The sequence below is a fragment of the Erpetoichthys calabaricus genome, chromosome 14, assembly GCF_900747795.2.
Source record: "Erpetoichthys calabaricus chromosome 14, fErpCal1.3, whole genome shotgun sequence".
Lineage (NCBI taxonomy): Eukaryota > Metazoa > Chordata > Cladistia > Polypteriformes > Polypteridae > Erpetoichthys > Erpetoichthys calabaricus.
In genome coordinates, this window is record NC_041407.2 from 82123517 (window position 1) to 82138232 (window position 14716).

General features: G+C 39.9%; 1 protein-coding gene across 1 annotated transcript in view; it reads right to left on the minus strand.

Annotated features, from left to right (window-relative positions):
- Window positions 1-14716, minus strand: part of LOC114664663 (probable methyltransferase-like protein 24) — a 66998-nt gene that overhangs the window by 11969 nt on the left and 40313 nt on the right. The window contains exon 3 of the mRNA XM_028818857.2: window positions 9705-9838. Within this exon, the coding sequence (XP_028674690.1) occupies window positions 9705-9838 (134 nt within the window). The remainder of the gene's footprint in view (window positions 1-9704; window positions 9839-14716) is intronic.

The window sequence follows — 14716 nt, forward strand, 5'->3', positions numbered from 1 at the left end:
ATCAGAGTGATAATAAACCAGTCCTGACTGTCACCAAGGCAGTACCATTTCCTTTCATGTATACACATAGTCACTGCAAGGACAAGTGTAACTAAAGTTCATACTAGATGTTGGTGACATACAGGGGTGTCATGCTATTACAGTGTTCAAATCCCAGATCTCCCAGACTCAAATCCTGGACTGGTCACTGTCTGTGTGGAGTTTGCATGTTCTTCTTTTGTGAGTGTGGAGTATTTTGGTCTGCTCCCACACCCCAAAAATGTTAATTTTAGACGCAGTAATAGCCAATGTAAGTGTTCACTATCATGGACTTGTATCTCTACCCATGGATTGAAGAAACAGATTATGTTGGCAAATTGGATAGTAATTCTGCCTCAAAGATTAAAGACCTCTGTTCAGCTAATTCTATGCCCAGAGTTTCCATGTTCTCCCTGTGTCCATGTGAGTTTTGTGTTGATACTTCAGTTTTCTCCCGCAGCTCGAAGGCAGTAATGGAATAAGCTGTTTTAATAACTGGATTGTAACATGTGGCACATAAAACATGACATTGAACTTTGTTCGTTTTTTCTTAATGAGTTCAGGATTTTTTCCAAATGATGTGTGCAGATTGCTGAAAATAGAAAAAACTATTTAAAGACCTCAGAATTATTTCCTCTTTTTTGCTGAGTACAGAAGTATGCATTTGTAGGACATGGAGAACTAAAGAAAGTCTTCAAGTGCCATATTTGGCATTAGAATTGTGGCTGGTTCAGATTCAGTTCACCAAGTTCAGACTCAAAACATCACCCTCAGACCAGATGCTCTGTTTGGATGTATGGTCCCTTTGGCAGAAGGGTAGTTTTCAGATGTTCTCAGTTTGGGTGTATGGTTTCTTTTGGCAATTTTGCCAGGGAACAACAAGAACCTGGAAACTTTACTATAAAAGTAACTATATACCGTTTGCCAGACACTCCATCTTTGGGAGATATGCAGTGTACAAATCCACTGCTGTAACATCACCATGGAGGGATATCACATATAAAATTAACACTGAAGCATCACTGCTAATTAAAAAATCTACAGTTTTAAACCAACGGAACAACACAAGACTGGTTGATTTTTCTTTGATTATTAGAAGAACCCATCAGAGCAATTGTCGATTAGGTAGCCATTCACAGAAGAACAGAGTCTTTAAAAACACTGAGGGAGTCTGCAGTATGGATGGAGGTGGGAAGCTTGTCCCACCAGCTAGGAGCTACACATGAAAAGAGTCTGGATTAGATTTGGTGTCACATGGAGGTGGTATCACCAAATGCCATTCATCAGCAGACCTGAGTTGTTGAGAAGGAACATAGGACCTCATGAGTACCTCCATATACATAGGTGCTGACCCACTGACTATTCTGTGAACAAGCATCAAGAATTTTAACTTAAATGTGTGCTGCTACAGGGAGCCAGAGTAATGACCTGAAAAGAGGAGTGACACACACTTGTCTCAGCTGGTTGAGCACAAGACGTGCCTCTGCATTTTGAATCACCTGTGTTGGCTTGGTAGCGCATGCAGATACCCCTGCCACTAAGGGTTCTAGTAATCTAGACGTGACAAGACCAATGGCTGGACAAGAGGTTCTGCTGTACACTCCATCAGATCTTGTGGATGTTACATGGAATGAATCTACAAGAACCAGAGACAGTTACAATGTGGTCAGCAAAAGATACTGTAGCTGGTTGTCAATCACCACCCAACTGACTTAGCAGGTGTTAGTGATAATTAGCTAAGCAGAATAGAGATGTGGTGTTAAATAGATGGCCTGGGATAACTAGGAGGTCCACTTTTGCTAGGTAGAACTGAAGATGGTGTTCCTTCATCTTGACTGTGATATCAGTGAGACAAGCCAAGATTCATTCTGGATGGAATGACAGGTACAGCTGAGTATCGTTAGCATAGTAGTTATATGAGAATTCATCGGGATGGGATGGCTGGGACTAGTGAGGTGGTGCACAGAGACAAGAGGAGAGGACCCAGCACCAACCCTTGGGGCTCCCCTGTGTCACTCCTCTCCAAGGCACATGGTAGGATTTAAACCATCTGAGAGAAGTCCCAGTGATGCCTAGGTCAGAGAAAGAGGCAGGGAGGATCTGATGGGCTCTGTCCTTGCTTGTGTGCGTTTTTATTCAGACACGCACGTGTCCTTCTACATACTTGTAGAATCTTTGTACAAAGGATCATACAATATTTTTGCATTAAGGATCATGTCCTACAAAGGATTGGCATCCCGTTTAGGGTTCATTTCTGTCTCACATCCAATGCTGCTGGGATAGCTGTGCAACCATATACAGTACGTATTCTGTTTTTTTTTCCATCATCTTGAAAAAATCTGATTTATATTAACAGGTCAATTTTGTGTAAGTGGCCTTGGGTGTATGCATTGGTGTGACCCATGATGGTCTGGTAACCCGTCCAGGAATAGTTCTTGCCTTGTGTATTGATAACACTGATCCCAGTGCCTCTGAACTAGACTGAGTGTCATAGAGGATAAATTGAGGCACTCTATCAGCCCTGTCTGATATTTTTCTACATATTCCTGACATCTCTGTATTTATGAGATTTTCTAAATACTGGATGCAAGACATCTTATCCCAGCTATCCAAACTTCAGGAATCATTAACTCAGCCAGTCACTCAATAACTTGCTAAACCAGTTAAAGTTCAGCATAGGAAAATACTGCCTATCCTTGCAGAACTGAACAGAACTCAACAAGGAACCGGTCCACTGCTTGAGTATGCTTCATAGCCTAAACTTTAATGCCTCTTATTCTGAAATCCTTGGAGAACCTAGTTAAGATGGAGCTGCTCAGGTCCATCTGGACATTTACCAGTTTATAAACTGAGTGAAAAGGTGGGACAAATATTACAGCAACACTTCTGGTTATGCCGAGTAAACACTTGGAAGATGTCAAAACCTGTGGTAGATTATTTTTGATTGATTTCTTAACTGAATTGGCACCTACTCTTAAACTCTCCAGTTGCATACTGTAGCATAGAAGATGACTGATCCTTTTCATTTGGACTCTAAAATCCTAAAGATAAGTGTGATAGATTAACCAAGGATTGTAAATAGGCCTCAAATGAGCATGTGAGGTTGTCTCAGTAAACAAGTCCTGAGAATGTCCTGCTCGCCTCCACGGCTGGTTCCTACCTTGCACCCAATGCTGCCTGGACTGACACCAGCCCTTGGGTTTAGAAAATGGATGGATAAATTCTTAGCATGGCAGGCTGGACCCTCACAACAACAACAATTGAAGATTTTTCAGCACTATAAATATTGGTTGACTCTTATTAATAATAGGCTATTTTTTTCAATAATTCATCTGTTCATTTTTCAAATCTGCAGATCCTAGTACAAAGAAAGTTTAATCCGGAAATATTGTATGGGACACCAACCCATAACAGGGCACCCTCACAGTCACTTATAGTGACAGCTGGCAATGACCATTCAGTTCAGGGACAAATGCAATAAGTAGTACCCTGACTTAATGCTGCATTTGTGTGCACTCAGACTATTTACAGGTCCAAGTCATGACATTTCACTTTCCCACTTGCGTTCATGTGGGTTTCCATTCAGAATTTTTAGAGAAACGTGAGACCCCTGTTGATTTGTTACTTGGTCTAATAAACACCATTATTTGTAGAAAAAAAGAGCAAAGTAAATGTCTTAAATGTTATCTCTTTGCTCCAAATGCAATACAATCAAAAATGCCATTTCAGGCTGACCAGGTTATGTTTTATTTTAAACAACTAACTGAAAGTTCAGCATTATGTTAGAACTCGCTTTGTCCGAATTGTCTAAGTTGTAATTCCGAGTTCCTCGAGCGTTCATGCGGTATTTCTGACTTAACAACTGAGATTTACACGTGAACGCAGTGTGAACACCAGTCCATCATAAGACATATTACAGGTCCTAACTTATATGCCACCAGTTTAGAGTTACGATGCGAGAGAAAAAAAGACAGTACTCATACAGACGTGGAGTAAACAATTAAACTCCGTCCAGTCCACGGCTGGGCCAGCATATACACTTAGGCTTCTGCAGTTGTGAGGCACCTGTGGTAACAGCTATGCTACCAAAGACTAAATCAGTAACCTAGGACAGATACTGTATGTCTGCCCTTACAAGTAAAGCAGATTGATTTTAAAGGCAATAAAACTCTTTTTATTGGCATTTGACTGAATTCTTACTTATGGTTGATTTTAGATATTGTTACTGTTGGTATCTAAGGAGCAACATGAAAAATACTCCCTTCTTAAAAATGTGCCTGTATTTATCATGCGTCTCTGAGTAGGAAAACAGTTCTAACTGGCTCAAAAATCTCTTTGTTCTACTCTTAGGTGCATGAGTTAGAGCATTTTATGAATTGCCCTAATTTAGGAAGCTAACTTCATCTGAATTTAGGAGAACTTGTGAGCTGTCCTGACTTGCTGGAAGATGGCGTACAGACAGAGATTGGCATGCAAATTCTGGGAAAGGCAGAATGTTTTGGAAACACTGGACACCAATAAGCTCAAAGAAAGATATTAATTTGACAGGGATATAATAATATTAGTAACACATATTTTGGCTCCATCTATGCGGAGAAGCCATTCGCTGTCAGATGAAATTAATGTTTTGAAAATGTTACTTTTTTGGCCACAGGGAAAATGCAGCTCTGCACCAGCAATGATTTGGGAATGTCACAACAATGCATTTCTTGAATTTGGCAGTAAACTTGGAACAGCCTTACAATGCATGAGGTAATACACACATTTACTTTGTATATTTCCCACCACTCCACGGGAGGTAATGTTAAAGCAAGCTGCATTCATGCAAATCTCTGGTTTTCCTTAAGATGTCAGTGAGATTGATGGCATGCTCACATAAACCACATTAAGAAACTTCCCACTTTCACTTGTAACTCTCTACTGGCAGGTGCCACTTCTAATCTTATATCACAGCTCTGACTGATTTATAACTCTGCTGCAAGAGTCCTAATGCAGACCAGCAACAGAGAGCACATCACACCCATCCTGCTTCACCTCCACTGGCTCCATGTGTCTTACAGAACTGAATATAAAATTCTATAGTATATACCTACAAAGCTTTAAATGGCCTCACAACAGAGTATATCAGTGACCTTCTCCATCACTATGCTCATCTTCGCCATTAAGGTCTTCAAATTCTGGCAATCTTGTTGTGCCCCACACTCTCTGTCCAGTTGCTCAGGATAATTTTTGTGGGTGTTATATCACAAATTATGCTATTTGCTAGGCTATGTTTTAGTATTGAATTTAGTATTTTACTCTGGTTTATTGCCTTTTATTCTATTTAATGCCTTTGTATATCCTGTATCTATCTGTTTTAAAATTCTATTCAGGAAACATCTGTATCAAATGTTACATATACCTGTTGTTTCTTTATGAAACTCTCTGAAGCGCCCTGAGCAATGGAAAGGTGTTATATAAACACATTTTATTACTATTATTATTACTATTATTATTATTATAATTGCCCAAAGTATAGATCGTAAGTGATATCACAATATCAACACACAGGTCGTCATGGATGCAAACTGAAACTGTAGTAGCTAGCATATTACCTGGAAGATAAGTGGGGTTGGAAGTGTGATTGACAGGAAAATGGCACACAGGTATGCTAAACTCTGCATTTCCTGAACCCCTGGAACATTTGTGTTACAATTTACAAGCCAGGGGAGGTTCAAGAAGGCAGACGAAAGCTTCCAGGCCATTGGATAAATAGAACTTCACAAAAGATGAGACATGCCCCTCTGGAAGACAACTGGGAAAACTAGAAGAGCATGAGACTTCAGAAATAGCACCGGAACAGCTGTGGCTACCTTCTGTAACTATTACTTTAAGAGATGTTTTGTGTGGCCATAACAAGGGATTCTTCTGAAAGTATGGGTGTAGATCATTCATTGTTAAATAAATGTGCCCATCTTTGGGTTTTACTGTTATTCGTTGTGTGTCTCGGTCTTTCTATCTCGGTACTCATTACAGTATTGTTCTTGATTTGTTGCAAAGTGGAAACAATTATGTGCTACTTCTCTTCGTCCCCTACTTTGATTATTATTCTTAAGACCTTTGTGTTGAAGCCTCATCTTTAGTATCAAAAAGCTACAAAACACCAGCATAATTTCCAAGGAAACTACAAAATGCCTTTATGAGTTTGCAGATTGGGGTAACATAAAATCGTGACATCTTTCATTCTGAAACATAAACTTCTACTCCTCCTTGTTAGTGGATATAGGATGCTTCATAACTACTTCTCATGTCCTACTCTGAGGTCTGACAGATTCTTATTCTACTCAGACATTCAGTGCAATGCCTAGGAGTAATTCTGAAATGCTTGATAAATATGAGCCCTGGTCAGCAGCAGTCCCCTCTTCATTGAAGTATTGCTTCATCCTCTCACTTCATAATTTCCAAACTTGCCTTTAGACACCACATCCATATTTCTTAGCCCTATAAGCAATGGAAGATCTCTTATTTTACCCAGCGCTATTAGCATTGCAAAGTCTAAAGGCAGGTGAGGTTTGGACTATGATGACCTCTAAGTGACAAAAATAAAAATGCACTTTTCAAATTGATGAAAACATTGGGACAGAAATCAAATTATTCCAACCAGTCTAATTTCTTGCCCTAATTGAATTTACTGCTATATGAAACTCAATGCATCTGTGAAATGTTGTATGTCTGAATAATCCTGCTTCAAACAAATGATCCTTCAGGGATAATAAAGTGCACATATCTAGGAAAATCCATTCATCTTTTACAATACAAACCATATGTATTCCAATATACTATATAGTGGCAGGCAGGCAATGCTAATGGTAACCCGGACAAAGGGCAGAACGAGGCAATATCTGCAGTACAAGGGTAGACACCAAAATAATGACTTCTTATGCCAAAGCACCAAAGCAGGGCATAAACAAAAAGATAACACAAAGCATTAAAATCACTCAAGGTCACAAACAAAACGTTAGCTTCCCTACATGCCTGGCTATCAAGGTTTTCCCCATCCTTAACTGCCAGGTAGACAGGTTCAACCCACAAACTCACCTCAAAACCCAACATTCCTTCTCATTTCATATTCCTTGAGCTCCTGTAATAACTCATATCAGGACACTGATGGTCATCTAACGCAATTGTTAGAATCTTTTGTGGTTGGGGATACCCTTACAAACTCTTAAATCCATCTTGGCTTATCTCCCTTGTGTTCCTTATCTTCATGGCAGCTTCCAGGATTCTTGCATTCCATAACCTGCAGCAGGGTGTCACCTGCCCAAGCCACAGCCTCTGTTGCTCCACATCAGAGATTCTTAAACTTTTTTTGTCATGACCCAATCTTGCCCTTCTTAGTGTCTTTAAGACCCATTTCTTAATGATTAATAGAATGAGGGGGGACCTCTCCCCTTGGAGATTCACGGACAATCATCATGGTGTGGGGATGTCCCCTTTAAAGAACCATTGAATCATCTATAAAGCTGTTTCAGCTAATCTCTTTGGTTCAACCTATGTATCATGTCATTGAATCTTAATACCATCTTGTTAGATTTGCTTCTTCAAGTACTGGGCTTCATGCCATACATATATCTCATTTTTTTCAACAGGAAAGAGGTTTGTTATCGTGTAAGTTTCTTTATGGACATTCACATATCTTATTGTACTGCTACACTTTTTGTAAAATAATTGTTTGGGACTTTAAGATACGCTCCTTTCTATTGACACATTAACCAAGAAGACAGAAAACAACTGTATAAGGCAAATATTTTTGTTAACTACCTAAAGTGGTTAGGATCTTTGCACAGCACTTACTCTCTATTTATCTATTATACATTATACATATATAATACATCAAAGCTAGAGTAATGGAGAAGCACCAACAATCGCCACAGCAAGGCTTGGGGGTCCCCCTCGAGAATCCCCACCTAGTGTCTGAGCCACCACAACCCACTTCGCAGACCATACATGCTCAATTGAGATTAAATAAAACAGTGCCAGGTGGTCCATAGTTTGAGTATCCTTTCTTAGAAGACATTTCTTGCTGAAAAGGCCACATGAAACATCTGACTTTATTGTAGACAATTACATATTTTACTACAGTACTACTTCCTTTCCCATGTCCCAATTATTTATTATGTGGGACTCTTTTTTTAAATTTACCTTGACTTCCACCTGAAATCTTCTGGAATCAGCAATCCCCCAATTGTATGTGGACACTGGCACACACTGCTTCTGATATATTCATTCAAGTCTTCCGTAACACCATCTTCAAGGCTTTATTATGGATCATTAGCTAAAATATGGGACTTTGAAATGAAAATCCTGCAACATTACTTTCATATTTCCTTCCAGATGGGATGGGTCCGGCACCTGGTAGGCAAGAGATTTAAATAAGGGCAGTGCAGGCAACCCAGACTTGAGAGAAAACAACAGGTGGATACCTGAGGGTAAAACCAACAAGAAGGAGCCAGCATGGTAGCTCATACAGAAGCAGTACAAGAATTTGCTCCTACATAGAAGGAGACTGAGGATCAGTAATAGTTTGACAGAGTCCTGTTTGTGCAGGGTTTTTGTTGTCTAGCTTCAGGCACCTTCCAAGGGCATACCAAGAGAAGTTCAGGCACTTAAATTAAAGAAGTGCTTTTCAATAAACAGACCTGCTCAGCTTACTAATTCCCTAGTTGAGTTTGTGTGCCAACTGGTTTTCTTTGTAACACGGAACTTAAAGCAGTGAGTGGCTGCCAGCCATAGGTGCTCCTCCTTATCTTTTCACTCTGACAAATTGGTCTTAGGTCCAAAACACTTTAAGATGAGCTTTTTGCTGGTTTCCTGTCAGTACCTTATGCCCCCAAAATCTCTACTGGTTCAAAAGGCCCCAAACACAACAGGACTTATACCGTGTTCACAAGCTATCAGAAATTTTCGACATCCCAACTTGTAATGTTTTACCTTCCTACTTCAGTGTCTTCAAATTTCTGGTCAGACGTTTTTGAGAAATGCAAGGTTACTGTTGATGTGTTGTTTGGTCTGCCAAAAATCAATAAGTGATAAACTGTATGTTTATGTGAAAATTATGGGAGCAGACTAAATGTATTAAATGTGTATCAGTTTGTTCCAAATTCAATGTGACCACAAAAAGGGTTTTATATTTATATTTTTTTAGGTTACATTTTTGATTTTATATAATTGGCTAAGGTGAAAGATCAGCATTACATCCCAACTTGGAGAATTTAAGTAGCTTTGTTTTCTCCAAATTATTGGAGCTGTAGCTCTGAATTTCTGTTGGCGTTCATGTGGAATTCCTGACTTGGAAACTCATATTTACTGTCTGTCCGATACCACTTGAAGACAGAATTATAATCCACTGGTAACCTTTGGCTATCCACACTAGTACTGGTTGGGGCTCCACTATATCTTGTGCTAACCTAATGCCCTCACCTGCTGGGTAACAAATCTAAACTTGTCCAGACAATTAGGCATCACATAAAATAAATATGTCACATTATACCTTTATCAGCATTACTGTATATATGTTAATGTATTTGCCACCTCTCTCATTCATCTGTTTAATTCAATGTCATATATTGGAAAATCAGTGAAAGAAGCAGAGTGATTGATTTCTGACAAGCCACATCTTTGCATTTTTCTCCTCTTTCATTTTCTACCTGAATGAATACACCACACAAGGTTTCGGTGGCACCCGGGGCAAAAACCATGCTTCCAAGCAGATGGCCCACGTGCTAGCAGCGACCTGCTTCTCTCTGACCTCACCTGCAGTCAGCGCCTTGTTGCAGTGCACCTACAAAGAGAGAAAGAGAGAGCAGTGGTGAGCAGAGAGGCCTGCGGCTTCACTTCACACAAGCTCCCTCAATGATTAACATCCTGTTCATTCCATTTGCCGTAAGGGAGGTCAGGCAAAAATGGGTAGGTCAAGGCTCAACTTCCTATCAAAATAGTATTCCAATATTTGTAGGAGGTGCTGAGGTGGGGACCGCATAGTTCTAATAAACTGCTCGGTGTCCTCCGGGGATATTCAAATAATGTGCCGAGTGAGTTCTGACCTCCATTTAGGTATCGTGTTCCTTGTTGTAGTGCCAAGGTCCAAAAGGCTGAGAAGACATTACTGAGTAAAGCACGCCAATGAAGAGCTGTCAGAAACTGAGGATATGCGGGGGACTGAACTCCTGATCCACTGTTACCCTTGGCTCAAATTAAAAAGAATTATTTAGTCAAGAAGACAAAAAAAATCTGGAAATTTCCAACACACATTAAACAAATGTATTGTGTTTGACTCCTATTTCAACGCTGCAAGTTATTCTCCATGGGAGTTGGGTGGGGGTTGGGGGTAGCATTCACAGTGAAGAAGGAGAATTTGTCTTTTGAGCAGTAGGATAACTTCAGTCTGGTGTCTGAGGGCTCTTAATGTGCTTAAATGTCACTAAAGAATTTATCTTGGAAAACGTCAATGTGTGTGGGGAGGCAGGAAAGGCTGTTATCTTACAGACTTTATTTAACGCCAGTTATGTGTTCTCCCACAGTCTAGCTCTTTGGATGACATTAGCTTCTTCTAAACAGAATCTTGAAATTTATATTACCAGCTTAAAAGCCAAAGCAGAACATTAAAGTGTACACAAGCCACTGGTTCCGTGGTTAGCAGCACTCTGGTTAGTGCTACAACCACACGACTATAGAGACATGGGTTCAGATTCTGGCTCATACACTGTCTGTGTGAAGTTTGCACGTTTTGGAAATGCTGATGTGGATTTAAACATTCTCCTTTTGTCCATATATTATATTCTCGATCAGAAGTGAGACTCAGGAGTAAAGCATTCATTCAGTTTGTACAGAGTCTTGTAAGTGTTGCTTCTTCTGAAGATTTCCTGGTTATACTCATTTATGTGCTGTTTTCTGAATCATGTATTAGGACTTGTTTGCTTTAGATTGTCTTTTTAGGCAAATCCTTTTTGCCCCTTGGAATTATTTTGTTACATTTTGCTATTTTAGTTAAGTCATGTCAGTCATTGTCCAACCCGCTATATCCTAACACAGGGTCACGGGGGTCAGCAGGAGCCAATCCCAGCCAGCACAGGGAGCAAGGCAGGAACAATACCCCGGGCAGGGCGCCAGCCCACTGCAGTAGTTAAGAATATTTTTGAAAGCATTTTTCATTATGCTTTTGTTCAAAAGCAATACATTTATTGTCACCCTCTCCCTTTTAAGGCATTCTGTGATTTTTTCTGTAACATTCTTTGTATTTTGAACTTTTAATACCAAGTTCCACATTTTGGACTTGCTTGGGCTGAAGCCTGCAGGTAGCAGTTGGGGGAGCGGCTGGACTGGGGTGAGCCACATATTGGCAGTAAAGGTTCTAGCCTGCTTTATGGGTCTTTTGTAGGCCCCACACACACTTACAATATGTCTGTGACTCCAAATCTAAACATAGGCCACAAATTATTTGCATGATATCTTCAGTAATTGATAATCTACAATATAATAATGTTCTGTCATGAGAGAATGAGAACACTATCAAGCCAAAAAATTAGATAATAAGTGCTGTTACCAACAAGGACCAATGTCTTATTTAGCACTTGGACTGAAACAAAAATCTGCACACATTGCAGTCATCTAGAACTGAACCTGTGCTTTAGACACAACTTTCAGATTAATATGGATCAAGGGCTGACTGACTAGTCAGAATGCAATTTTGATGGCCATGATTGCTTGACTGGTTCACTAAACTTACGTTTTTAGGTCAAGATTTTGCAAAGTAAAACAAACAACTTAAATAAGTGGTCATCATGTGGAAATGCACCCCAAGTTCATTATCCACACTGTGCTGTGAAATTTACAAACTCAGGAGGACTTATGGGAGGGACTGGGGAGACAGCTGGCAAGATTTTAAGATAAGTCTCCTCTTTGGCAATAGGTGGTCTGCCAATATTAATTGTTGCTGGGTGGCATGTGACCCCAGTAGTAATAACAGCTGATACACAGTTAGAGACAGCTGGGTTCAGTTCCTAGCTGGGTCACTGGTTCTGCCCATGTGCTCCCCATTTTCAAGTGGAGTTTTCTTGTTTTTTCTAGTTGTTTTCATATACCAAAGACATGCTGTGAGGCTCAACTGGCACAGTATTAGTCAGTATGGATTTATGTACGATTATACATAGTGTTAGAAAGCTGAGCCAAATAGGGCTGCTTCCGGCCTTGGCACTGAGACTGCAGGGATAAGCTTTGCCTCAATGAGATGCTGTGAAGAAAATGGACTGGTATACATTTTTCACTTTAAAGTCTGAATTTGTACAATATTAGGTAAATTAAAGATCTCCACTTTCAAAGCCAGAGGTGGCACTCCTACTCTCCCAACATAACTTCATTCTTATAGTGCTGAAAAGTACTAGTAGAAATGGCTTGCAGCCCAAAGCTTGTACCAGCCCTACAATCAGAAAAAAATAACAACAATACAAGAAAAAGTCTCAACATGACCAGGACATTCAGCCAACACAGCTTTTCACTTTTTAATTATCCTTCAAGTTACATCATCATTTTCTATACCCAAGAGCAGTCTGCAGGCCAGATCAAAGTCATGCACAAGATTTCTCAGGTCTCAAGCCAGGCCAGACACACAGGGGCAAAACGGGGACATCAGCTACCAAATAATCTGTGTTAAGATCTGGCACTAAGTGCACTTGCTATTTAAATTGATTTTGAACATTATTGGTCTTTCTTAAGGTTCTTGCCATTTCTTCCTAATGCCTGGAAGTATATTTAATATTTAGTATGATTTGAGAATAAATTTTTTAAGAGTTATTTTTTATGTTTTGTTTTGAATTGTTGCATGATTTGTTTTTTGTATTAAGCATTACCATTTTGGATTATGGTTACTGTGGCACAGCAACACTGTTAGGGGTCATTATCCCACTATAGCATATCATGACATTACACGTGTAATGGTATAAAGGCCAAAGTCATTGACTATATCCACATTACTACATTTTCATTTAAAAACTGTATTTTTAAATGAAAAGTGTCTCCATCCACAATAGCGTTTTCACATTGTTTACAAACGTGTCTCTGCCCACACGACTGAATATGCAATTCGACTGTAGCTGTTCGCATATACTGGGCATATGTGCATCTGTGAAAACAGGAAGAGGAAGTGTCCTCCATGCTAGGCAGCTTGCATTCCAACACAAAGAATAGTAATGGTGAACATGAGAAACAAAAAAACAATATTGTTTTGTTTGTACTTATGATGAAGTCAAATTGTTATTGACTATAAGGCCAGCAAAGCGTCTGAGAAAATGTAATGAGCAGGACTGAGTCAGAGAATGGTCTCGTAATAAGGACAGACACAAACACAGAGCGATTAGAGTCTACAATTTCAAAACTCTCTGTTTTTACCCATCCACACTGCAATGCTGAACCGGTGTTTTCAGAAATGTATGGCTTTGTAGAGTGTTTTCAAAATGTTTATTTTTATTGGAGATAAAATTGTTGGGGTACTCTTGATGAAAAGCAAAAATAGAGACTAACGTCTGTGTTTTTAAATGAATATTTACTGATGTGGAAGTAGCCATAGCTAGGATGCTGTCTAAGATTGTGGATACATGTTCAAATGTCTTCCTCATGTGAGTTTCTTCAAAGTTCTTTTAGTTTCGACATCTGGTCAGGTTTATATTTGACTGATGTTTGATTATGTATTGGACTTGTCTGAAAGATTGTTTGACGTCCTGGTTTTTACTCTGTTATTTGTTTAGGGCTATGCGTCATCTCCTGGTTCAACGTCTTACTGTCTGCTCTTTCCATTCTGTGGCAGAACAAACTAAGCAGCTCCCTCAATTTTGAGTGTAAAGATTATTTTAACACTTTTACTTATCTGGTGCCACATAAATTCAGTGCAGCATAAGTACACATCTATCCAATTCACACCAACTCTGTTTCAAATTTCAGCACTGCAGGGAGGAAATAAAAACAGCAGATTTCATAGTTTGTGCACAATGTTCATGTATCGATGCTTACTGGTGATTTTATTTTCATTTTGAAATTGTATTGTTGGTGGGTTGGCACCCTGCCTGGGATTGGTTCCTGCCTTGTGACCTGTGTTGGCTGGGATTGGCTCCAGCAGACCCCCGTGACCCTGTGTTTGGATTCAGCGGGTTGGAAAATGGATGGATGGATGGATTGTATTGTTTGTTTACCAACTAAACTGAGCTTCTTTCAAAATAGTTGTGAATAGTACATATTTAGCATTCACATTTATAAATACTACTGCAAATCTGACTCATGAGGAGATATAAAGGTGAGAATCTGCAGGGGGACAGAACCATGCGTGTAGGACAGGCATAAGAGAAGCTATGCTGGACAGAGCAATAGACTGGACTGGAAAAGCATGAGCAGGTGGACAGCACCAAGAGGAGAGCTCAAAAAAATGGCAATTTGGAGGTCAAAGTACTTCTCCAGATGTCACCTGGGTCATACTCCATGCACTTCAGAACACGTAATCCACCTGAAGCATGTTTGGGTCCGGCCAGTACTTGGATGGGAGACCAAACAGGAAAAGCTTGGGTTGCTGCTGAAAGAGGTGTTGGTAAGGCCAGCAGGGGGCACTTAGCCTGAGGTCTCAAAGTGGATCCCAATGCCCCAGTGCAGTGACTGGGACACTGTGCTGTAAAAGTTT